The 26,292-nt window shown below is 43.6% G+C and overlaps 1 protein-coding gene across 1 annotated transcript in view; it reads left to right on the forward strand.

The window, feature by feature from the left end:
* The window catches only part of birc6 (baculoviral IAP repeat containing 6), a gene marked incomplete at its 5' end in the record, with an annotated part of 179,405 nt that overhangs the window by 112,724 nt on the left and 40,389 nt on the right, over positions 1-26,292 (forward strand). Inside the window, 2 exons of the mRNA XM_083651107.1 lie at positions 19,130-19,352; positions 23,547-23,692. Of these exons, the coding sequence (XP_083507233.1) occupies positions 19,130-19,352; positions 23,547-23,692 (369 nt within the window). The remainder of the gene's footprint in view (positions 1-19,129; positions 19,353-23,546; positions 23,693-26,292) is intronic.

Genomic DNA, 26,292 nt, shown 5'->3' on the forward strand with positions numbered 1-26,292 from the left:
GGAGAGTTGGAGGAGGGGGTGATGGTAGGAGGTGATGCTGCTGGCAGACCTGCGTAGCGGGGTGGACAGTTGGAGGAGGGGGTGATGGTAGGAGGTGGTGCTGGTAGACCTGCGTAGCGGAGTGGAGAGTTGGAGGAGGGGGTGATGGCAGACCTCCGTAGCGGGGTGGAGAGTTAGAGGAGGGGGCGATGGTAGGAGGTGGTGCTGGCAGACCTGCGTAGCGGGGTGGAGAGTTAGACGAGGGGTTGAGACTGTCTCTCTCTCCCTCCCTGTCACACTGTCTCATTTGCACTGAATGCTGTGCAATTGGAGGAGGGGGTGATGGCAGACCTGCGTAGCGGGGTGGAGAGTTGGAGGAGGGGGTGATGGTAGGAGTGGGTGATGGTAGACCTGCGTAGCGGGGTGGAGAGTTGGAGGAGGGGGTGATGGTAGGAGTGGGCGATGGCAGACCTGCGTAGCGGGGTGGAGAGTTGGAGGAGGGGGTGATGGTAGGAGGTGGAGGTGGTGCTGCTGGCAGACCTGCGTAGCGGGGTGGAGAGTTAGAGGAGGGGTTGAGACTGTCTCTCTCTCCCTCCCTGTCACACTGTCTCATTTGCACTGAATGCTGTGCAATTGTGGAGCCTTGATGTTTGTCGTTTGTTATTAATGCCAGCGTGTCTTGAGACTAATTCCACCCACCCTCTTTATATCTCCTGCATACAGCCGTCGATGCCAAACACTCTCCCTTTGTTTTGTATTACGAATGCCATGTCAACACTGGTGTATATTGTGTACATATATTATTGTGTACATATATTATTGTGTACATATATTATTGTGTACATATATTATTGTATATTTCCACTCCGAGTGGCTTCTAGTTGGAGTGACATCTCTGTAGTGTCGCACCACGCTGTGAAGAGAGCGTTCTGTCCCATCTCCTGCACTTCAGTATGGGCAGTGTTGGGCAAGTTACGTTCAAAATGTAATATACTACATATTACTAGTTACTTTCATTTGAAAGTAATAAGTTACTTTACAATATTACTCTCTGTGTAGAGTAACTCGTTACTTATTACGCTACTTTTGCATTACTTTTACCAAAACAACAGCAGCAGCAGAAAAATAATTTCAACCTCCTTGAAGTCAGTGTAAACAATCTAAATGTTATTCTTTTCCTTTGTTATTGTCATCTATAGTGGTTATTTGCATAACAACACAGTTTGATTAGGAAATAATTGTATCTTTTTTAAATATGTGCTTTGATGTAATCAACTCAATTTGTAACTTGAGTTACTTGACAAAGTAACTGGTATAATATTACTGAAATCCTATAAGTAATAAGTTATATTACTGAGTTACTGCTCAAAGTAATATATTACATGTAATATGTTACTTTTGTAATGGGTTACCGAGTTACTGAGTATGGGTCACTCACGGCAATAAGGCTACTGTTTTAAATGTATGTCAACAACAGGCTTCTGATCCGGTCAGCTCATTTCAACTCACTATGACTCACTCACTCCTCCTCCTCCTCCTCCTCCTCCTCCTCCTCTCCCTCCCTTTCTCCCTCTGCCTTCATCTTCTGCTACATTCTACTTGGGGCTGCAGATCTGCTGTCTCTGATCTGCCCCTTGTTGAAAGACTCTTTCCCATAAGGAAATTCCATGAGGTTGGATAGTGACCCTTCAACTTTCAACTTTCAACTCTTCCATGTTGGTCTACTCGAGCCAGATATTACATCATTTCTGAAACAATTAGTTCTTCTCCAATATGGATCTGAGTTATTGTTGATACAGAGTACAAGCCAGTATTTCTGTAAGTTTGTAAAAAAATATATATATATTTAAATAATAATAATAATAATAATGGTAACACTTAGGTGGCTAGTCTGCCTACAGAGCAGGGCTCCCGTCCTCCTGGGGCTGATAAAAATAGGGTCACGTAGGATGTAAATTAGTTTGGGGACAGATTTGGGGGCGAAAGTTGTGAAATCCACCCACTCCACAGAGTTGACTTTGGCTGCTTCTAGTCTGGCATCGTCATTATGCAATTTGCCTTTTCTCCGGTTTTACCAGCGATTCACCAAGCAGTGCCGAGGGGGACATCTGTTGAACAGATGATAAAGTATATATGTGACAAATGACAATTCATGAACATACCTCCATATTAGACTAGGTGCACGTGTGTGGACCCGATAACAGAATTTGTTTGTTGAATATCAACTACTGTAATAAGCTCAAGCTGTTAAAACATCTACAGGCAACGCCAAACAGTTGCATTGTTGAATTAAGTTAAGTTAAGTTCTCTTTTATTTACCGAACCGACCTGGATAGCTAGGCTTAGATAGTGAGGTAATATGCCGTTGTGCGGTGGTAGCATGGAGGGGGGTGTTTCCAGGACGCTGGATTACACCGTTAAGCCTTCTTGAGGTGTCGTGGGCCTAACTTAACGAAACGTCGGTGAAGGAAGGTGCCCACTTGAAAACCCCAATGACATGCTTCATACTGCTGTTGGCTAGGGTAGGTAACTGGTGATTTGTGTCTTGTTTATTAGTTTGTTAGCCTGTTAGCTTGTTTTATTCTGGATAGGGCTTCTAAATGTGTTTTTCCTCGGATTTTGGCACAAGGGATAGTAACATCTTGTCCTGTGTATTAATTAATCCCCATGGGGGAAATTCATCCTCTGCATTTGACCCATCCTCTACTAGGAACCTTCCTAGAACTAGGAGCAGTTTAGAACGTCAACTAATAAGCTGTTGAAATGTTACAAATGCAGTCTGTAGACTCTCTGTAGGCCGACTATCCAATTAAAGTTCCTTAAAAAAAAAATCTAGGCTGCACTTTGTAAAGTCAAGCTTGAATCAGTCCAGTATGTGGTCACTCTCAGCAGTGGCATGGGTGTCAATTGGAGGTTAATCAGGACAACCTGGAGTGGATCCAGTACCGCGCATGATCAGGACAACCTGGAGTGGATCCAGTACCGCGCATGATCAGGACAACCTGGAGTGGATCCAGTACTCCGTATGGGATCAGTGCTTCCCTAGTTGACTGACTGTGTGCACTAGCGCGCGCTGTAATTTGCCCATGTATAATAGTATCCTTCTTTGCCTGGTATATTTTCTTAATTTTGTCTGCTTTTTGCATGGTATATTTAAAAAAAGAATCTTTAATTGGCCAAATCTTTGCCTATACTGTATATTCAAGAAAAATATCGGTATCGGAATAATATCGGTATCGGCAGATATCCAAATTCAGGTATCGGAATCGGATCGGAAGTGAAAAAATGTGGATCGGTGCGTCTCCAGTGTGCACGTGAATCGGCCGGCGCCACACGGACCAACCATCTCTCTCTGTCTCTCCAGGCAGATCAATTATTTATCGTTTGAATGTTGCCGCTATCTTGACCTCAGGGGTAATAGATCTAGATAGAGCACTGCAGCTGAATCGAAGGAGGTCAATAAAACGGAGATGCTGCAACCATCAAGGTCCAACCCCCCCACCCACCCAACTCTCTAGGGGTCCTTGGGGGGGTTACTGCCTGCTGGTTATGGGGTGTTTGTGGAACAAATGAGTGAGGGATGAACCTTCAAGTCAGCAGCTGGATCTTTGACAGATGCATTTTCAGTGGCTATGTTTCCATGCAAGGTGTGTCACCCGAGTGTTTGTCCTGCTCTAGTTCAAGTCTTATTCGGGTTAAGTTCCTTGAGTAATAATAGTAACATGAGCCAGTTAACAGAATAGTCCTTCTCCGACTTTGACTATTAGCAGGTTACGTTCAATAAAGGGGGAAATAAATTATGATCGCCGCCATGTTTTTTCTTGACATCAAAACGTGGCCTTACAGTAATGCCTTGCGAGTTTGAATGTGCGCACACACACACACTAGGGGTGTCAAAAATAATCGATTATAAGATGCATCGCGATGCGGACGTGCACGATTCTGCATCGATTCACAAATGTCAAAAATCGATTATTTAAAAAATAAATAAATAAATAAATAATAATCAAATAAAATATAATGGAAGTGCATGCAGTTAAAAAAAAAATGATGGATCATAATACAATGCAATTCCAAATGCACTTTTATTTTAAAAGTAGCCACACAGTGAGAAAAACAAAGTAGAAAAAATAAATCATGTATTGCGGAAAAAAGTGATGCATCGATAATCGTAATCGAATCGTAGCCCTCTGAATCGTAATTGAATCGTGAGGCCAGTGAAGATTCACAGCCCTAACACACACACACACACACACACACACACACACTGAAAACCTCAAAATGACAGGAGGAAGATGTGTCCATGTCACACTAACCCATTTAATATGGAAGTAAGCCAGGCACATGAACTCTTTTCTCATATCAGTATGAGCTTTCCTGAGTTATTCTAATTCACTTAGTTATTATTATGTTTACATGTCAATGAATGTCTGCAATTGTGAGTAATTACAGAAACACTTTCGACTTGCATGGAAAATCTGTCGGCAGCCTCAGTCAAAAGGGGTGCAACAGCGCTCGCACGCATGCTGCGCTTTACCCGATCAAAATGCAGTGAACGTGACCGGTGTGTAGTCAAAACGTACCATTTTCAGCGACGAGCAACGAGCTAGAGTTGTTATTGTTGTTTCATAGCGACGGACGGATTTGAGAGCGACACGAACGGAGCGGAAAAGAAATGCATTAATGTGCAGAGCCAGTCGGTTGGAGCCAATAGCAGAGCTTGCAGGGAGCGGAAAGGGATTTTCTTCCGCTGCCGACCGCGCCTCTTGACTTCCTGTTGCATCACATTGAAACGGGGCTGCTGCCCCCGGAGGTTAGAGGGAAAAAAATGTTTTTTTGTTGTTTAACCGATGGGTTCCCAGATTGGCTGCTGGAAGTCTCTGGCGCTCATGCTCTGCCCATAGAGCACGCGTCTCCGACATGAGATTTAAAAACCGTGTATAGAGACACTGCGGAGCGCGTCATCATTCAGAAACCACGCCCAAAACGGGGGAAAACACAAACTCCCGTCCGATCCTGGCGTTCTCCTATGTCGCGTGCATGGTTGCGTGTTGCACAAAAAGATTGTATATACGGAAGATGAACACTCCCAACTTACTTCCTTGACAGCTAGATCCACATTTTTCTTCTTGCCAATTCTCAATGGCTTCCTTGTTTTGCTCGGGAGTACAAAAAAACTTTAACTGACGATTTTTTACATTTGTTGTCTGCGCAGCCCCACCACACAACAGCTTTTAGCTATGTTTAATTCAAGGAAAATGACGCTGGTGTGTGGAAATGGACGGAGCTTTTCCCCCGTGATGGGCGTGGCCTATTTCATGCAGTGTCTCTATGCTCTGCCCATAGAGCATGCGTCTCCCACATAAGATTGGTCTTATGTGACCTCGTTTGGCAAAGGCTTGAATGGACCGTATGTGTAAAAGTTCTGCACTGCAGGTTTAAAAATGGAACTCTTGGTGCGTGTGATTGTAGCCATTGTTACTTATGTCCTTTAAAAAAAGAAATCTTGTTGTTCCTTCCATATTGTCTTGCTTGGGTTCACATTATCTCCTACAGTGTCAGTCCACTGAGGCAGACTGTGTGCTGGCCACAGCAAAATGTCAGAGTCTTAACTAATTCCGAGAGAATCCCTCCTCTGTTCCGTTGCCCCCCCCCCCGGGGGCGGTCAGGGAGACCTGGGCACCGGCCAGCCATGAGTGAGTTTGAGTCAGAGACGTATTAACCGCCCCACTCAGTGTGACCCCCCCCTCACGCTCAAAGCCTTCATCCCAGAGCCCGTATAATAGAAGAGTTCCCACATCTCCATTCACTCCAATGGACCAGTTTTTTTTTCCAGGAAGTAGAAAGTGGAACTCTTGAGTAAAAAAAAAAGCAGCACTGTCGAGTTGCAGCAAAATAGACAGTTTGTGTTGTACTTTGAAAGGGTTTTTCATCCCTTGAATCAAATTGTACATTATCGGCTTTATTTCAGCATGCAAAAGTAGCGCGAGACCCATTCCTGGCTGTTCATTGGCTAATGAGTCTCGCATTTTGGTCCTCCGCTGACGCCACTCTCTTACTAGAGGACACTACTTCATCCCGAGCTTTCAGCGAGTCACACAGTGTCCACACCAACTCCGCTGTCCACTCCTGAGTTGACACTCAATGCTGCTAAACCCAGTGAATGTTTTCTCCTCTTCTTCCATTGAGCGTTGTGGGAAACAAAGTGGATGCAGCTATGTGGCTTTTATAAAAACCCATGAATATCATGATGCTGTTGTCTCAGCAGGGGTTTTTTATGGCAGCGTTGGGGGGGGGGGGGGGGGGATTCTCTGTGTCATTACCAGCGTTTTCGCAAGCTGTTAAGTGTGCCCACAATAACATGCACATCGGACAGTAGACTGTTCTCTTGATACTGCTGTATGAAGATGTCAAATTGAATTCCAATATGATTAAGTCTGCTTATCAAACATTGTTTTACAAGCCTGGGTAGCGAAATTTTGACGTTATTTACATTTGGAGCAAAATGCGTCATAACTGCTATCATACATCTGCAACTGACTTTGGCAAGTGTCACCTTTTTGTGAATTTGTTGATTTTTCATTTTGATTTTGATTTTTTTTTTGCTCTGGCTAAAGCATTAGCAAATGCTGAGATGGCTTTATTAATAACAAATAGTCTTCTCCGTAATGAATGGAGGAACACCTATCTACTGTATGATCACTCACACACACACACACACACACACACACACAGCATCACAATGGTACCAGGGAAATGGCAGTGCAAGCAAATTAAGGGCAATTATCAAGCATGCTAATATGCTACCCTGACATGCGTCCGTGCTTCTTGGCTAGCCTCATTACAAACGGGACCTCGTCCCAGGAGTCAAATTATGAACTGCAGAGTTCCCGGTGTTTTGATCCACTTGGAAGAACAAAAGGCTTTCCCCAAGCATCGTTATTTTGCTATGTGCTAATTTTATTGATGCAGGCGTTCATAGATTATGTGTGTTTAGGTAACATAAGTAGGATTTTGACAGCAGTCATTTTAGAACATTGATTTTGTCTCCCTGAAATTGATTCTCTGATTGATCTTCTTTCCCCTTAAGGCGACACTATAGGTGAACAGAGTAAAATAGATATCACCGTGAAAGTTCCGCAGTTGATGATTACTTAAATTAAGACAATTAATCCACATTCATAGCAACCTGTTAGGTCTCAACAGACTTAAATATTCATAGATGCGTTTGTTCCTTTTCTGCAAGCCCGATGTCTATAGGCTACTAGGGGAGTAGGCTAAATACGTTTGCATATGTTCGCCATTATCGTCACAGTGATGCGGGAAGAGGGAAGTGGAGAGAAAACGGCGAAATGTCCCAGACCTGAACTTGTCTCGGGGTCCTTCCCCCGCAAGACTAGCAGCACCTTTTCCTCGGCTGCTTTACTCAAGTTATTCTGTGTTTTACGAGTTCTTTTTCCTTCCCACTTCATAACAAGTTTCCTCACTTTTTGCCTGGCAGTGCTACTAGCGTTTGCTAATGAATGCACGGTGGACCTTCACCTCTAAATGTGTGCCCTTTTTAAAGCCTCTCTGTCTTCCATGTGTGGAAAAAACCCTCTTGTCTTTACCCTCCTAGGGAAATACCAAACATCACTCCTGGATCTGTCCACTCTTAATTATGAGGATGTTTCCCTCTCCAGAAGGGACGGCCCGGGCTACAGGAGGGGATCAGTTGGTTCAAGGGTAACACAGGAGCCAGTGAGCGGGGCAACAGGGTTTTCGGGTTAATTAGAATTTAGCTCCATAGGATTTGACAGGAGTCTGGGGTTTTCTAATATGTTTCAACTACTTATTCATTCAGTGCCCAACTAACCCGACCTGAAACCGAAGGCCGGGGCGGAGATTATTTTGAAGCGTATAAAATGCATATCTTCGCCACGCCACACAATCAAATCTACTATTGATTTGTGTGATAGACGGACAGTTTGTCAACCAATGTCGATGATCAAAATTTTCGGACCTTATTGAATCCAGGGCAGTATCCCCAATATCCTCCTGGAGAACAGGTACAGTACAGCAGTACATGGGGAAATGACGCCTCTTTGGACGGAGACATTACCATAATCACTGCACCGTTGCATACGCAGGTTCCCTGTTTGTAGAAGTTGATGTGTGGTAGAAAAGGCAATTCATCGCCTTCAACACTAATTCAAATGATTTTACACTTGTTTTTTACAAGTTCTGATGCTAAATGGAGAGTCTTCACTTTCTGATATTGTATTATAGCATGCTCATTTACTATGGAGAGTCTTCACTTTCTGATATTGTATTATAGCATGCTCATTTACTATGGAGTCTTCACTTTCTGATATTGTATTATAGCATGCTCATTTACTATGGAGAGTCTTCACTTTCTGATATTGTATTATAGCATGCTCATTTACTATGGAGAGTCTTCACTTTCTGATATTGTATTATAGCATGCTCATTTACTATGGAGAGTCTTCACTTTCTGATATTGTATTATAGCATGCTCATTTACTATGGAGAGTCTTCACTTTCTGATATTGTATTATAGCATGCTCATTTACTATGGAGAGTCTTCACTTTCTGATATTGTATTATAGCATGCTCATTTACTATGGAGAGTCTTCACTTTCTGATATTGTATTATAGCATGCTCATTTACTATGGAGAGTCTTCACTTTCTGATATTGTATTATAGCATGCTCATTTAGTATGGAGAGTCTTCACTTTCTGATATTGTATTATAGCATGCTCATTTACTATGGAGAGTCTTCACTTTCTGATATTGTATTATAGCATGCTCATTTACTATGGAGAGTCTTCACTTTCTGATATTGTATTATAGCATGCTCATTTACTATGGAGAGTCTTCACTTTCTGATATTGTATTATAGCATGCTCATTTACTATGGAGAGTCTTCACTTTCTCATATTGTATTATAGCATGCTCATTTACTATGGAGAGTCTTCACTTTCTCATATTGTATTATAGCATGCTCATTTACTATGGAGAGTCTTCACTTTCTCATATTGTATTATAGCATGCTCATTTACTATGGAGAGTCTTCACTTTCTGATATTGTATTATAGCATGCTCATTTACTATGGAGAGTCTTCACTTTCTCATATTGTATTATAGCATGCTCATTTACTATGGAGAGTCTTCACTTTCTGATATTGTATAGCATGCTCATTTAGTACGGAGAGTCTTCACTTTCTGATATTGTATAGCATGCTCATTTAGTGTTTTTAAAGTCCGCAAAGTTTAATTCACTCAATCATGCTGCCAATAGCTTGAATCATTATTATTCTATCATTCTGCGCTGCAGAGGAACACAACAGATGCCTAAATGTCACTGGGTTTTTCTCTAATTGCTCCACAAAGTGGCTTTGAGACAAAGTAGCAGAGTGAATACATGTCATTCACAGAGGCTAAAGGGCTGAACACTAGGGCTGTGGCGATTCACTTATCTCCCGATTCGATACTATCACGATTCTTGGGTGCCGATTCGATTTATATTGCGATTCTTAAGTATTGCGATTCTACGATTATTGCGATTCGATATTACGATTTATTGCGATTTTTGTTTATTTTTTTCTTTTCTTTTTTCAGTTTGTTTGCTTTTTTACACTAGATTAGAACATGGGAAAAGTTGAATCATACACTAGAGACTGTATATTATATATCATGAGTAGGGCTGGGCGATATAGTTAAAAACAGGGGCGGACTGGGATCATAATTCAGGCCGGGCATTAGATACCAAGCAGGCCAGGCCGATATGGGCCAACGCGCGTGAAATTTGGGCCGTTTGAAGCCAGATTTGGGCCGTTTGAAGTCCAATTTTACAATGAGATGCACCCACTTTAACCCTGAAGTGTAATTATTACTTCAGACTAACTAATAAAGTAATAAAACCACTAGTAAACCAGTAGGCGGCGCCTGGCCTGCTGTTCAGTGAGTGGCCTGACTGCAAGCACCCAAAAAAAAAAAAAAATTAATTAATTTGCGATCGATTCTGGAATAAAAGATCGATCCAAAAAATCGTGACATTAAAAATCGCGATACTTAGGTGAATCGATTTTTCCCCCCACCCCTACTGAACACGTTCAATCTGTGGTGCGAAGGGAAGAAATAGTTGAGTTTGGTTACATATCTCTAGCAAAATGTGCTGGAGTTTCATTTCATCACACACCTATTTATCAGTGAGAAGAACAATGTCATTCGAACTGCAGGTGCAGTATGTTAGCAATGAGAACTTAATCCAAACCAACTACAAGAAACTACCACATCTTTCGGCTGCTCGGAGACCTGTCTGCGCTTCCCCACAGCTGTGCAACAGCCTATGAATGACATTGGGGACAACTGTTGCTGAAAAAACAAATTCTTCCGGGTCGTGTTAACACTTCCGGCGGTCACAGCGCGAAATACAAAAGAACGTCAAGAAGAAGAGAGTTGTTTTTGTAGTGGACAGTGCAGGGGGTAAAACAAAGAACGTAGCCTACTACTTTGAGCTCGGTACACAGCAAGCAAGCAAGCAAGTATCCACTGTTAGCCAGGTCAGATAACGTTATCGTCGACAATGACGAGCACTTTCTTGTAAAACATACCTGGACTCCAGCAAAGAAAGCTTCAGATGGTTTTCTCTCCTCCGAGCGCAGCTCGAGCCACTTACGTCTATAAGACCCGCAGACGTTAACATAATTCCCTGGAATGCGAGACTTAACGAGCCAGTTACATGCCGTTGCATTCTTAGACATTGCCGTTTGCTTTTATTTGATATGTTACATACTAAATTATTAGTTAATTCAGAGTTAGATGATATTGGAGCAGCCGGCCTTTTTCTTTTTTTAGCCGGAAGTCGTGACACGACCACACAACCGGGTCAAATGGGCGTGGCTACATAAGGTGAATAGAATGAAGGCAGCCCCGTAGACCTACTTCTTTACTCCAGCAGCACTGGCGTCTTCACCTTCCACCACCGGTTAGAGACCGAATAGAGAGCCAAAGTGGAACGTCACTTCCTGCTTCAGCACTGTACCAGAAATCTTCATCCGCCATTTATTTTCCCATAGACATTTCGTAAAATGCTTATAAAAATAGTTGTACTTGTTCAAACCAAACGGTACAGATATATTTAGAAACAGGAGAGATCGCATAACATTTCACTTGGACCAAAACATTAAAAAAAAAAAATGCGGGTTTAAAGAAAATATTTTTTCCGTGTTGTTTTTTTAAAGTTTTGGTCTGAGTGAAATGTTCTATGGTCTCTCCCGATTCTAAGCGTTTTACAAAATGTCTATGGGAAAATAAATTGTGGAAGAAAATCTCTGGTCCAGTGCTGAAGCAGGAAGTGACGTTCCACTTTGCCTCTCTATTGCCGGGCAGGCGGTGCCTCGAGCCTCCGCACCAGGTTTCTGTCACTCAACCGTCAACCCCCCCTGGGGATGAGAGGGAAGGACGGGGCAGGCTGGTCTGACCTACATGAGAGGAACCCGTATCCTCCATGTTTGTTTATGCGCGTACAGGAGGGCCGCTCTGCCGTGTGCCATAATTCACCCTCTCCCATATGGCGGCCATATTCCCATCTCACTCTCTGAACCATTGTTACACACAAACAAAGGCTGTCGTCGTAAATAAGAACGTGGCTGTAATTGACGTTCCTGTCAAGTCGGGCAGCTTCGTCCCCTCCCTCCTTCTCTTCCTTCCTCTCTCTAGAAGATGCTCACTCGTTTGCTTTGTTTCTCTCTCCTTATTATCCTTTGTCCAAATAAATGACATTTTTGAGGCGCTAAAGGTGCCCGTAAAACGACCCAACTTTGCACACCCGTCAGAAGTGGTGTGGCAGAAATAGCTCGATAGCACCACCTACAAACATTTCAACAAGCCCTTGCTATACATTTCACCTACTATACTGTACATGTACAAAGTTTGGTAGGCACGACGAGAATCATGTCCAGACTATTAAAAAAAAAGTTTCTTGGTACCATGACCTAAACTCGACAGGAAGTCAGCCATTTCGAATTTATCTTGAAACTTTAGTGTGTTTTTTTCTGTGTGTTTTTGGCCATTTACAGGGGTCATACTTTAACAAACTCCTCCCAAGGAAGTTAATCAATTCCACCTCAAACCTGGTCAACACCTTAATGATGAAGACCCGTTAAACTTTTGAATTATCGTATAACGGTGTGTCCATCGCAAAGCATCGCATTTCCATGTTTTGGCCTAAAACAGGAAGTTGTTCATATTCATAACTCACCCTCTCTCTGTCTGTCTGAAAAGTGGCTCCCAAGTGCCAACTGAAGCGATCTTGGTCAATACTGCACCAATTTCAAAGATTTCTGTTCACATTACTTAGTCATACATTCAAAAAGAAAAGAAAATAGCGGTCACCGTCGCATACCTATAGAATTTCATTTACCATGGTAATATTAATGCTCTACCATTTTGCTTGCTTCCTCGAAAACATAAACCGTCCAAGACCAACACAGAAGGACAGCGATTTCGTCACCCTGAAGATGGCGGAATCCATTGCATTGTGTCAAAAAAAACACAGACAGGGTAACAAGGAGCTGAGGCAACAGTGTAGCTGTGATGAACATTGTATTTAATTACAGTCAACTGGGGAAAAGGGGTGTCAGTTGGTGGCAAAGCAAAGGGAATGGCAGTAAGCTTCTCAGTCCTGTTTTAGAGAGGGTGGGCGAGACGAAATGGCATGTGGATTTCCAGCGAAGCCCCCCCCCCAACACACACACACACACACACACACACACACACACACACACACACACTCTTCTCTCTCAAATCCTTTTTCACAGCTTCTCCTCTCCTTTCTTTCTTTGTCTTCACCCTCCTCCATCTACCAAAGATTCATGTTTAATCTCACCAGACGTTCTTCTGCAATGTAACAGCCACTGCCTCCCTGCTGGTGTGTGCAGGCAGGAGGTGTGGCTGCATGGTCTCTGTAGGGGGCTGTGGGATCGTTGGATTTATTTGATTTTTGCTTGTGCGATCTGAGAGGAAACCACGTTGGAATCACTAGGAGCCCCTTAAAGTAACACTTGCTGTGGAAATTAATTTTGACAGCTTTTACAAACAAAAGGGCATTATTTTTCTGGAGAACCTTTTGGCTTGCACAGATTGCACAGACTTGCTGGCTGAACAGGTTGTCAAAAAATTGTCCCATGTCCCGATAGTCCCATATCCCATGTGTCCCCCCCCCCCATAAATTAGGTCCTTGGTTAGCCTCCATATTGCTGCTAGCTGGGGGAGCCTGGCCGACATGGTCTTCATCGGGTGACTTGCATTCTTCTTGTCGTTAGCCATTCTCAAGGCCCACAATGTTAAATCAATTTGTAACAAAACAAAGAGCAGATTCTGGTGGTAGTGGGCTGCTTTTAGCTCAAAGTGTCGGGAGCACGTTTTTTTCTATGCAGCCATCTCTTGACCTGCTAACCCGGAAAACACATGAGATTTGCTCTTAATTTAAGTGGCATATATGAATAGATTAGATTGCGTCACTGATTTTGCAAATGTATGTGCATTTTCAAACAAATATTTTCCTATATTAGCTGTTAGAAGAATGAAGGTTGTGAGGTTGTCAGGGAATCCTGTGTTCTGGTGTCGTCCACGGCATTCAGCACCGTCCTTCTCTTCATAACCTTATTCATTACCTATTTGTTTAAAAGGGGGGGGGGGGGTTCTGTCAAAAATGTCTTGGGAGATCTCCTCATACCCCCCCATCTTTAATATTCCAGTAATCTACTTGGGCATGTTGGGCGTAGAGCCTGACCGATATATCGGTCCACCGATATATTATCGGCCGATAACCGATATATCGGTACCGGCCGATATTGCAGATATTTTTGTATTTTGTATTTTTTAAGGTATAGACAGCATGTTGTGTATATTTGATCTTTTTTCTTAACTCAAGTTATATTTTATATTTGTTCTATTTATGTTTTTTGTATTTATAGTTATTCCCAGTGAAGTTTACCATTTCATTGCATTGATATCATTTTGGACAATAAAGTTTATTGATAATTCGTAAAATATCCTGCCTACATTACATATCTCAAGTCATCAAGTCAAGTGATATCTTTGTCAAGTGTTTGATAATTGAGGGATCATATTCATTGCAACAAAAAAAAAGTAAATATAATGTGTATAATATAATATAAGAATATGGTCCGATATATCGATATCGGAATTTTTTACTCCCTCGGCCTCAGAAATCCAGTATGGGTGGGGCTCTAGTTGGGGGTGGGGTTGACTTGGAGACACGGGGGAAAGAAAAGTCAGTGACATTGAGACAAAGGAGGGAGGATTTTGATGACCGACACACAAACGCAGACATCGCTCGTGACACAACTCACATCAATCACAGGCATTTGCAGCAGATGCTGGCGGTAATGACGTCGATGTATTTGGAAGACGGTATTTGGGATTCCGTGCCAGGCGGCGTCCAAAGATACCGCTTAAAGCATTAGAGAGCAGATTAAAGCCCAAGGAGGTCAGTGGGTGTCCAGATGCTGGGAAAGGGGGGACAGTGTGGGAGCTGGGAATTTCAATATAAATGTAAAATAGTCTGGGAGCCACAGACACGCGGGCTATGTATTTTGAGGCTGGAGCTTAACCCATTGATACCTGATGCAGCATTTGTGTGTGTATCCCTTTAAGACGCGGTTCGCGGTCTTAAAGGGATACACACACAAATGAGGGATATACACACAAATGCTGCATCAGGTATCAATGGGTTAAAATGGAGCACATGGTACATCCAAGTACATCCACGCATACTGGACAGCCACTCCAGGAAAAGAATATGGCTCGGTCTCTGGAGGCTGTGAAAATCCTTGTCTTTGATTGGCTTCCGTAGAAGAGCTGCTTGACTCTACTGACGAGCCATGGCTCAGAAGAATCAAGACAACATTTGCTCTTTCCTTAGCAGTATTAGCTATTTTAGCCTATTCACATCGGTCTTGGGAGATCCGATCTCAAGAGGACAGCTCTAAGGACGTCTGTTCACACCTGGCATTTGAATGCGTCTCCACATGCGTCTTGAGTGATCAGATCTCACTTCCCCGCTCGAGATGCAAATAAACGCAAGGTTGCTTTTAACCGGCGGGAGGCAGCAATGCCGTGCCTAGTCTGATGGAGTTACTATTATCTAGGAATGATTCAGTTATTGCAGAAGTGTTACATGCAGTTACTATAGGAATGATTGAATGATCACAGAAATGTTTGAATATTTACAAACAAAAAGATTAGCATGGCATGTCCTGATCTCACCAGGGCAGCCGGCCACAGTAGTATCTTATAGCCATACAATATGCATCTTCTTATTGCCCGTTGTTATGCAGAGAGGACCTCAGTTGAGTAGGCGGGTCCTTCAGTGTGTCCTTCACTGTTGTTTTTAACCTCATATATCGCCGAGGACGTCTCTGCTGTCATACAACCACATTGATATACAACCGGTGTTTCCTCTTCTGCTGTTGTAGGTCGCGTCGTAAAGTCACGTCCTGAGGACGCATTGCATTCAGGCACACATAGGAATGTGGCCACATGCAATCCAGACCACCTCCAAATGCGGTCTGAGACATTGGATCTTAATGCGTCCTCGATGCGTCTTGGTTGCCTTCACACCTGTACCTAACTGAGATTGGATTGCCCAAGACGGATGCTAATTAATACCAGGTCTGAACAGGGCCTGATAAAGTCTCGTCCCTCTTATTGGATGTATTTGTGATTGTGGAATTGACACGTTGTGCAGAGAAGATGCCAATTCACACCACAGCTTAAGAGAACTAATCTGTTGTTGTTTTTTTATACCTCTGATCAACATCTTCTCTGGAATCTTAATTTAGCAGAGGCTGCCGTACAGTAGACTGAGGCTTCAGGGCCATCATCCACCTCCTGTTGTTATTTGTGGCAGAGAAGTAGAGGAGCTGTCAGGTTTGCTTTGTGACCGAGCTGCAACACAAAGCAGGAACACCTGAGCTCCAGCCGCTCAACTGTCACAGTCATGTACAATCTCACATACACAGACAGACGACATGTCCTCACCACTGCCATGTTCTCCATTTGTGTCTGCCACACATTCTGCTTCTTCATCTCCCCCTCTACCCCTATTCTCTTCTCTCCCGTGCACAAACACACAGACGTGTGTTCCTTTGATAGTGTTTTCAGTCGTTAGTGAGTTTTCCATCTCTCCCGTGCACAAACACACAGACGTGTGTTCCTCTGATAGTGTTTTCAGTCGTTAGTGAGTTTTCCATCTTTCCCGTACACACACAGACGTGCATTCCTTTGATAGTGTTTTCAGTCGTTAGAGAGTTTTCCATCTCTCCCGTGCACAAACACACAGACGTGTGTTCCTCTGGTAGTGTTTTCAGTCGTTAGTGAGTTTTCCATCTCTCCCGTACACACACAGACGTGCATTCCTTTGATAGTGTTTTCAGTCGTTAGTGAGTTTTCCATCTCTCCCGTGCACAAACACACAGACGTGCATTCCTTTGATAGTGTTTTCAGTCGTTAGTGAGTTTTCCATCTTTCCCGTACACACACAGACGTGCATTCCTTTGATAGTGTTTTCAGTCGTTAGTGAGTTTTCCATCTCTCCCGTGCACAAACACACAGACGTGCGTTCCTTTGGTAGTGTTTTCAGTCGTTAGTGAGTTTTCCATCTCTCCCGTGCACAAACACACAGACGTGCGTTCCTTTGGTAGTGTTTTCAGTCGTTAGTGAGTTTTCCAATCTATCCCGTGCACAAACACACAGACGTGTGTTCCTTTGATAGTGTTTTCAGTCGTTAGTGAGTTTTCCTTCTCTCCCGTGCACAAACACACAGACGTGCGTTCCTTTGATAGTGTTTTCAGTCGTTAGTGAGTTTTCCATCTCTCCCGTGCACAAACACACAGACGTGCGTTCCTTTGATAGTGTTTTCAGTCGTTAGTGAGTTTTCCATCTCTCCCGTGCACAAACACACAGACGTGTGTTCCTTTGATAGTGTTTTCAGTCGTTAGAGAGTTTTCCATCTCTCCCGTGCACAAACACACAGACGTGCGTTCCTTTGATAGTGTTTTCAGTCGTTAGTGAGTTTTCCATCTCTCCCGTGCACAAACACACAGACGTGCATTCCTTTGGTAGTGTTTTCAGTCGTTAGTGAGTTTTCCTTCTCTCCCGTGCACAAACACACAGACGTGTGTTCCTTTGATAGTGTTTTCAGTCGTTAGTGAGTTTTCCATCTCTCCCGTGCACAAACACACAGACGTGTGTTCCTTTGGTAGTGTTTTCAGTCGTTAGTGAGTTTTCCATCTCTCCCGTGCACAAACACACAGACGTGCATTCCTTTGATAGTGTTTTCAGTCGTTAGTGAGTTTTCCATCTCTCCCGTACACAAACACACAGACGTGTGTTCCTTTGGTAGTGTTTTCAGTCGTTAGTGAGTTTTCCATCTCTCCCGTACACAAACACACAGACGTGTGTTCCTTTGATAGTGTTTTCAGTCGTTAGTGAGTTTTCCATCTCTCTCGTGCACAAACACACAGACGTGCATTCCTTTGGTAGTGTTTTCAGTCGTTAGTGAGTTTTCCATCTCTCCCGTGCACAAACACACAGACGTGCATTCCTTTGATAGTGTTTTCAGTCGTTAGTGAGTTTTCCATCTCTCCCGTACACAAACACACAGACGTGTGTTCCTTTGGTAGTGTTTTCAGTCGTTAGTGAGTTTTCCATCTCTCCCGTGCATAAACACACAGACGTGCATTCCTTTGATAGTGTTTTCAGTCGTTAGTGAGTTTTCCATCTCTCCCGTGCATAAACACACAGACGTGCATTCCTTTGATAGTGTTTTCAGTCGTTAGTGAGTTTTCCATCTCTCCCGTGCATAAACACACAGACGTGCGTTCCTTTGGTAGTGTTTTCAGTCGTTAGTGAGTTTTCCAATCTATCCTGCTGCCTGGCTCATCCTATTTCTCTCAAATGACATCCCCCAAATTCTCCTCTTCTCCGTTTTTATTTGATTCAGTCTTTTCTTTGGAGAAAGTAGGAGGTTGCTGCCAAAGCCCCCTGAGGCTTTTCTTTAGATTTACTGCCCTTGATGCCCTCCCTTACTACCTTGTACCAGCTTCATTTTTCTCCACAGCAGAACGCGGGACAGCTTTGAGTCGCGTCGAGGACATGAAGTGTGGTATCGTCGTGGCGAATCTCCGGCTGGTTGCCCATTTTGTTTTCAAAGAGTCCAAATTGAGTTCTGGAGTCGCTCTTGACCGCCCCCCGGGCTGCTCCTTATCTTAGCATGTCGTTTGTCATTTTGTCCATTCCTGGAAATCTAATCATCTTTAATATCCCGTTTCACCAGCTTGGTACTGCTGACGAGTATCAATCTCATAGCAATCTGGAGTTTTCCTCCGCTCTGCTCCCCTGATGACCCCAGGTGCACACACGGCCTCACTTGAAGCCAGGAGACGGATGCTCCCCTAATGTTCTCTCGTGTTCTCAGATATTAAATGAATCTTTCACTTGTGTCGTGGAGTGCAGAGGAAATCTAGTGTCTTTTCCCGGTATCACGTTTTTTTTCTCAGATCAGTTATTTGGAACCCTGGAGGAGTTTCCTCTTTGTTGGTTTTGTTTGGCAAAAGTGGAATAGTAAAATGAGATCTTATTGAGAGGGAGCTTTCTTGGCACATTCCTAATCCAACCCTGGGGCTTTGGGCTCCAACTGTGATCACATCCGACCGCAGGAAGCATTGTGCATTTCTTTGATCAGATCACGTTCTTACTCCAAACGTACTGTAGCTAATGTTGATACTGTAGCTAATTGACTAATGTAGCTAATGTTGATACTGCAGCTAATGTAGCTAATGTTGATACTGTAGCTAATGTTGATACTGCCACGTTGAAATATTTGAAAGAAACTTTCTTTCCCCGCACCAAATTGTGATCCTCGACTTGGGCCAAAGCAAATGGACTAGAGATTTGAAAATGTCCTTTTGGGCATAGTCAACTTATGTTGGATGAAATGCACAGCTGAGTGCAACGCAGGAAAAAGGAGTCTCTCGACCTCGTTGTTTCCCCTTAAATTCCTTTGTCTCCTCCTGACCATCTGACCCTCTGTTTCCCCCTCCTCTCCTCTCTCTGCAGTTCTGGACATGGCGCGCCATGTGCCCCTGTATCGGGCCCTCCTGGAGCTGCTGAGGGCCATCTCCACCAGCACTGCCCTGGTTCCCCTGCTGCTGCCCCTCTCTGGGGACCCGGGGCAGGATGAGGAAGAGGAGGATGAAGAACGCTCCGAGGGACCGACCTCTGTGGGAATGCTATTGGCCAAGATGAAGACCTGCGTGGACACGTACACCAATCGCCTCAGGTAAGACCCGGAGCATCCGCGTAGCTTCCATCACTTAACATTGATCAGTTATGAAGGTGAGGAGAGGTAGTTAAATTCAGTGATTGGTTTCCAGTTTCCACTGACATTAGGTCGTTAAGGTCGACACTGAGATTCAGTATGTTTAAATTTCAGTTTTTATTCCAAAAATAATGGAAACATTTTCAAATATTCCGTTTCCCCCAGAATTCTGCCACCCGCAGAACATTTCACTACTACACAAATCCTTGCATCTTCTCTGCTACACTTGCACCACTTTACCTCCTCTCCATCTACACACAAATGCACCAAGACGTATCAATATTGCATAGCTCCCATTCTGACGAGTCAACATGTAACCCTCAAAGACAGACTGCCGGCCGCGGCTAAAGATAGCCATTGTTCTAAAATGCTTCGTAACTTTGAACCGCTAATCCTATCCACATGCTTTAAAAATTCAGATAAAACGACAAGTTCACAACGAGGAAGCTTTGGAATATGTTCTTTAAAAACGAGTCGCTTTAGGCGATGTTGCGGTGGAATCATCAGACTCTGGTGCAGTGGGGAGTACCGTGTGCACCAGGTATCTGCGTTCGAAGGCAATTTAGTCCCACCCACTGTGTCACGATTGGCAGGTTTGCGCGACAGTCGCTCAAAACCAAGATGGCAAATGAGGGTTCACAACCGAGGAAGCTTTGGATTCATTTCAATTCATTATTTCAAACGAGCCACCGTTACTCACTTAGGCTGGCTATAAAACAGTGGCAGTAAAAGTGCCTTGCCTAGGAAAGGTTCGATGTAGACAAAAAAAAAGAAGTCTCAAACATTTTCAAAATCAAATAAAATAATCTGGGGTTCTGTCTTGTTCACCGAAAAATATATCCATCCATTCTCAGACAAAGCAAATGTAAAATTGGGATTTTAAATGTAACCAGACTGAAATGTAACGTTCTCCCGAATCAAACAATGTGTGACACTTGGTGCTGCTAGAATAGCTGAGAAAAACAACATAAACACGGGAGAGTCAGGCGCCCCAAAAATGCTTCTAGGTCTTTTGAGGGTTAAACCAAAGGGATGTGACCCCAACATGTTCAGACGTGACAGCTCCTCTACGGGTCACAGGTCCTGCAAACGTCTTGACAACTTGCTTTACTTAGATTCACATACATACATGTCGCCTCCCATAAGGGGCTTATTATGAATTTACTGCCACATGTCACTAAGTGGGTATTTTTAGAATGCATATGACATGAGTGTTGCATCATTCATCCTGTATTCTCCTCTAATAATATCCCGTACCACAGGAAGAATCCTATCATCCTCTTGTTGTACCAGATAATGGTTTATAAGCCGCCCGCAACATATGGCCTATTAACCCATTGATACCTGATGCAGCATTTGTGTGTGTATCCCACACATGGGCAAAATACGGCCCGCGGGCGCCTCCTGTGTGGCCCGCGATGGAATTGCAAAAGTTTTTTTTTTTTTTTTTACACACACACACAGTGCACCTGAACGCAACATGCAAGATACCTGCTGAATAAGTGTCCAAATGTTCATGTCATATTCTGGCCAATACTCCACTTCTGTTATAGCATTTCAGTCTGGAATATGGAATATCTTTCAATAATCTTTATGACTAAAAGGCTACATTGAAGTAGAAATTTAAATAACTCAAATAACTCATTGGTTTTGGATTTATCTACCTTCAAGACTGCATTTTTGTTCGTGTGACCCTCAACACAGGCTTTGATCATCCCAGGACACTTACTGATGCTTAAATTAACCCACTCATATTCTGATTTGTTTCAAGAAAAACATTTCAGCTAGTGGAAATTCTAATTGGCTGGTAACTTTAAAATCTAGCAGCCATATTGGCAGGTGGTCAAAAAAGTTAATTTCAAGCCCTGAGAGCAGGTGGTGACATAGGAGTGAGTGAGAAAAGGATCAAATATTGGTGGTTAAGACTGAATAATGACATCACAACTGTTAATTTAAAATGAGTTATTCCTCTAAACCTGGCTTCAAATGCACCAAATTTTTCGCGCTGGCGCCGTTCGGCCCTCAGCAAAACCTGGTAGCGAGGACATTTTTTGTGGCCCTCTCTATCATCAAAGTTGCCCATCCATGGGTTACGGCATGACAATATTTGTTCGGCCCCCGGCAACAATCTGGGTTTCTCATGTGGCCCCCCATGAAAAATAATTGCCCACCCCTATCCCTTTAAGACCGCGAACCGCATGCTGCGGTTCGCGGTCTTAAAGGGACACGCACACAAATGAGGGATATGCACGCAAAAGCTGCATCAGGTATCAATGGGTTAAGGCTCGGGAGCTCGTTGTAGAATGCAAATCCCCCGACGGCCCATGTTTTGCTCCTCTATGAGGAACTAAAGTGTAATGACATTACGCATGGTCGATTGTAATTGTTGTAAAAATGTGCATGTACATCGCCAGTAACTTGTTTGACTATTGTTGTACTATATAGTGAGTGAACATTACCTCTATTCTCCAATGTGGAGAACAGAAGGGAGACTGTTGCGACCATAGGCGGATTTTGCATAAATGGAACTCCAAGTGGCGGTGGCAGAAAACCTTTGCCGTCCACCACCGTCCTCGGCCGGAGCAGAGGATTCTGGGATAGGGGCGGAGCTTAGCAGCTATTCCGCTTCACGTGACGGCAGAAGAAGAGGATGCCTTTTGGGTGACCTCAATGAGTGCGTTTACATGCAGACAATAAACAGTTTATTAGCGGATTTCTGGAGTTACCTGATTATTCAAATGGTCATGTAAACAGCATAAACCGATAAGCTTTATCCGTTTATGGCCGTTATCGGGTTATGGATAAACCGATAAACATACCTAGGTTTTTGGCCAATAACCTGTCTTTTGAGTGCATGTATACAGCGTATCAGGTTTCTTGTGGGTTTATACATCTGCGTATGCACAAGTTGCATGTAAAAAGTTGAATTACTGCCGCCTTCTGGAGAGAAATCTGACTAATTGACTGAATCATGTAAACCCGGGTTTTTCCTATTGTCGGATTATTAAAGTGCATGTAAACACAGAAATCAGATTATTGCCATAAACTGATTATTCACAGTTATCAGTTTATTGGTGTGCATGTAAACGCACTGTGTGTGCAGAATCCACTTGCCTACCTGCTCCCCTTTGTATTTAATGACAAAGTTAGAAGATTGGCATTTCTGCCTTTTTTTTTTCTTCTCACTTCTGCTTTTCAAACTGTGTGGACCGGGACTTGTTTTTGTTTGCTCCAAAATCATGCCCATAAAAAGTGAGGTCTGCTCGGGCCAAAGCCAGTGGAGAGCTGTGAAGGCAGATAGCTGCTGGCGTATAAATAAAAGTTATTTATGCCGTGAGGCCGAATAAAAGCCGGGCAAATAATTCATGGTACATGGGGCGTTGGTTCTGTCTGTCTGAACATTGGGTCGGACCTTTCTTCCCTTCACACCTCTAACAGCCCAGACACACTGGAAACGTATGGGGACGCAGCGCGTCACGGACGTGTCCATCAGGAAGCCTGGCCCATTCGCACCAGCGCTCTGTTTTGCTCCGCGCCGCTCACAACTTGTGCTGACTTCATGCCCCGGCTGCACGCGGCCGCTCACGGCTAGCGTCGAAAATAGACGCAGAAACTCTCGCTGCAGGACACGAGACTGTTAACCCGGATGCCAAAATGACTTCCGCGTCGGATACGTTTCCGGTGTGTCTGGGCTTCTCCTGCACATTCCCCCCATAACAGCACATGAGAAATGCCCGTTTGTGTGCAAGAAGGTGAAACTGAGATCTGCACTTCAGCCTCTAAGCATGGTCGGCAAGAGTTATGAGTGGCTTCTGGCTCACACTCATAACCCACTGAGAAAGACTAGCACCTTTATTTTTCCTCAGTTCCTCATTATTTTACCTTTCTACGAGTGTGACATCCACGCTGATGGACACTGGGATCTCCTTTAGAAAGGACAGAAAAGCCCCTATAGCTTTTGAAATGTTCACACATTTGCTGCTACTCTGAAATCCACTGACAAGAACCGACCATTCAAAGAACGTCAATGCACAAGAATCAAGATCCCTTTTAGGAACACTGTATTCTTGACCAACTGATATCCCAATAGGAATTTACACACACACACACACACGCACACATACGGTTTGTCATTTCTCTTTGTCCCGTTTCCAGGTCAAAGAAGGATAAGAGTAAAGGTGTGGTGAAGCCGGATAGTTCTGATCCGGAGCCTGAGGGTTTGTCTCTGCTGGTGCCCGACATCCAGAGGACGGCAGAGATAGTGTACGCTGCTACCACCAGCCTACGGCAGGCCAACCAGGGTATGTATACAGTACACACAAACAACAAGTGTCAGTATAGAGACGCCGCGGGGCGCGTCATCATTCAGAAACCATGCCCCAAAACCCCCCCCCCCCCAAATCCTAACATTCTCCTATGGTCGCGCGTTGCATACAAAGATCATATATACGGAAGATGAACACTCCAACTTACTTCCTTGACAGCTAGATCCACATTGTTCTTCTCGCCAATTCTCAACGGCTTCCTTGTTTTGCTCGGGAGTGCAAAAAAACTTTTAATTGGCGATTTTTTACATTTGTTGTCTGCGCAGCCCCACCACACAACAGCTTTTTAGCTATGTTTAATTCAAGGAAAATGACGCTGGTTTTGTGGAAATGAATGGAGAGCTTTCCCCCGTGATGGGCGTGGCCTATTTCATCCAGTGTCTCTTATGTGCACAGCGAGTTCAGAGCGTCTTCTTTTGAAATCCTGTCCTCATTATCGTAGTCGGTAGCTCCTCCTCTCCCTCTCTGACTTGCAAACCCTCTTGGCTTTCAGCCAGTATTTTTAATTTCCACTTCTTTCAACTTGGTCTGAATTATTTCGGCAGGTCCCAGATCTTTTGCCTCTCTCCATTTTTCTGTCTCTCCCTCATCCGTTTGTCTCGGTGTCCTGCCTTCTCGGTGCAAGGGCAAGAAAACGGGTCTCTAAGTTTAGCTCGCCAAAAAAGTCCAAATTCCCTGAGCTGTGATTGACTTTAGCCTCCCAACGATTTCATTTTAATGAAGGACGCCATTGGCCTGTTTTTAAAACTTGAACTTGATCTCACAGTCCCAAGCAACACGTCAAAAAACTCATCCTTGTTTATTTGTTTGTTTGTTTTTATTCATTTTGAGACGAAAGATGTCCCCCAGAAATGGTATGGTGTTCATGTAGTTTGGTCTGCCGTTTCCTGATGAAGGCCACAGTATGAAGAAAAAGTTTGGACTTTGTTTTAATATGTACTTCTCAGGTAGCCTTGAAAGAAAGCCATCATAATCTTTGCATCATAAGTGTCGTGGAACTTCAAAATCCAAGAGAAGCACACCCAATCCTCTCTTCCTATAGCTCGCTTTAAAGGAACACTCCGCCCATTTTCAACCAGCTTTGTATCATTAGAACATCAGTAGTATATCAGAAAACTGTAAACGGTTTTGAAGTCTGTCATTTAATTTGACAGTTATTGCCAAACTATTCATCATTCATCTAGTTTGACAGTTATTGAGAGTTGATTTGAGTTAATGAGTTATTAATTTGAGTTAGTGTGGACCAGTGATGTCACTGGTCCACACTTGAACACGCAATAACTGTCAAATTAAATGACAGACTTCAAAACCGTTTACAGTTTTCTGATATACTACTGATGTTCTAATGATACAAAGCTGGTGGAAAATGGGCGGAGTGTTCCTTTAAGATGGTTTGAAATGAAGGCGATGACATGGCAGGAGACCACATTGGCTCACCCACCTTGGCAAGTTCTAAATTATGGTATATATATACTGTATATATTTCTTGACTACCTTGATGGATGGTCCACTTCCAAGGACTTGTCTCCAAAATTGCTACCCCGTTCCTATATCCTTGGTGCCATCTCTGATCCTCTGAAATCTCCCTGGAGCCCTTCTGGAGAAGATGGACAGCGTCAGGTTTAGAAGAATGGTGGATGGTGAGGTGTGCAGGTCATAAAACATGTTATTTGTTCAGGGAGAGAGAGAGAGAGAATCTTCTAGCTAGCCATTAGTCACCTAAAGAAAGCAGGGCTATCAATAACACCGCGATGGAGCCTTGCACCTCCCTCATTGCCTTAACACCAGTGCTTCTCAAACTTTTTCACGTCACGGACACGTGAACTTGACAGATTTGACCATGGCTCCCTGTTTGATAAGATTTTGTCCTAGGGGTCCACCATCTCATAAGATTTTTGCTTTTAGAGGTTTTATTACAGGAAGTGTGTGAAACCAATGATCAAAATAGTCATACATTCTGCCATTGTGTTACTACTTATGGAGGGAATTATAGTGAAAATTAATTATCTCCCTTTTTGTGCTGGGTGCCACCTGGAACGCCCTCGATATTAATTACCGCCCCACCTGCCCTTTTCCTCCGTTTTCCACCTCCAGAGGATTTGTATGTTCAGTCCACATCAATGGCTGTCCTAGTGATAACTGAGGTGGGGAGTTGTGTGTGTGTGTGTGTGTGTGTGTGTGGAGGGAGGGGGGGGGGGGGCGGTGGTGCACATAAAGATTGATGTCGTTGTCACTTTACATAAAGAAATCCATATGATAACAGGCACAGGAATCACCCCTCCCATCATAGAGAGCGCAGCTCGTACAGCGTGGGGGCTTGCAGCCAGGACAGAGGCCTGGACGGATGTCTGATTGTTTAATGAGTACTTAGTCTTTAAGACACATCTATGGAAGGACTTAGTCTTTAAGACACATCTATGGAAGGACTTAGTCTTTAAGACACATCTATGGAAGGACTTAGTCTTTAAGACACATCTATGGAAGGACTTAGTCTTTAAGACACATCTATGGAAGGACTTAGTCTTTAAGACACATCTATGGAAGGACTTAGTCTTTAAGACACATCTATGGAAGGA

Source organism: Poromitra crassiceps, assembly GCF_964638095.1.
Source record: "Poromitra crassiceps genome assembly, chromosome: 14".
In the NCBI taxonomy this organism is placed as follows: domain Eukaryota; kingdom Metazoa; phylum Chordata; class Actinopteri; order Beryciformes; family Melamphaidae; genus Poromitra; species Poromitra crassiceps.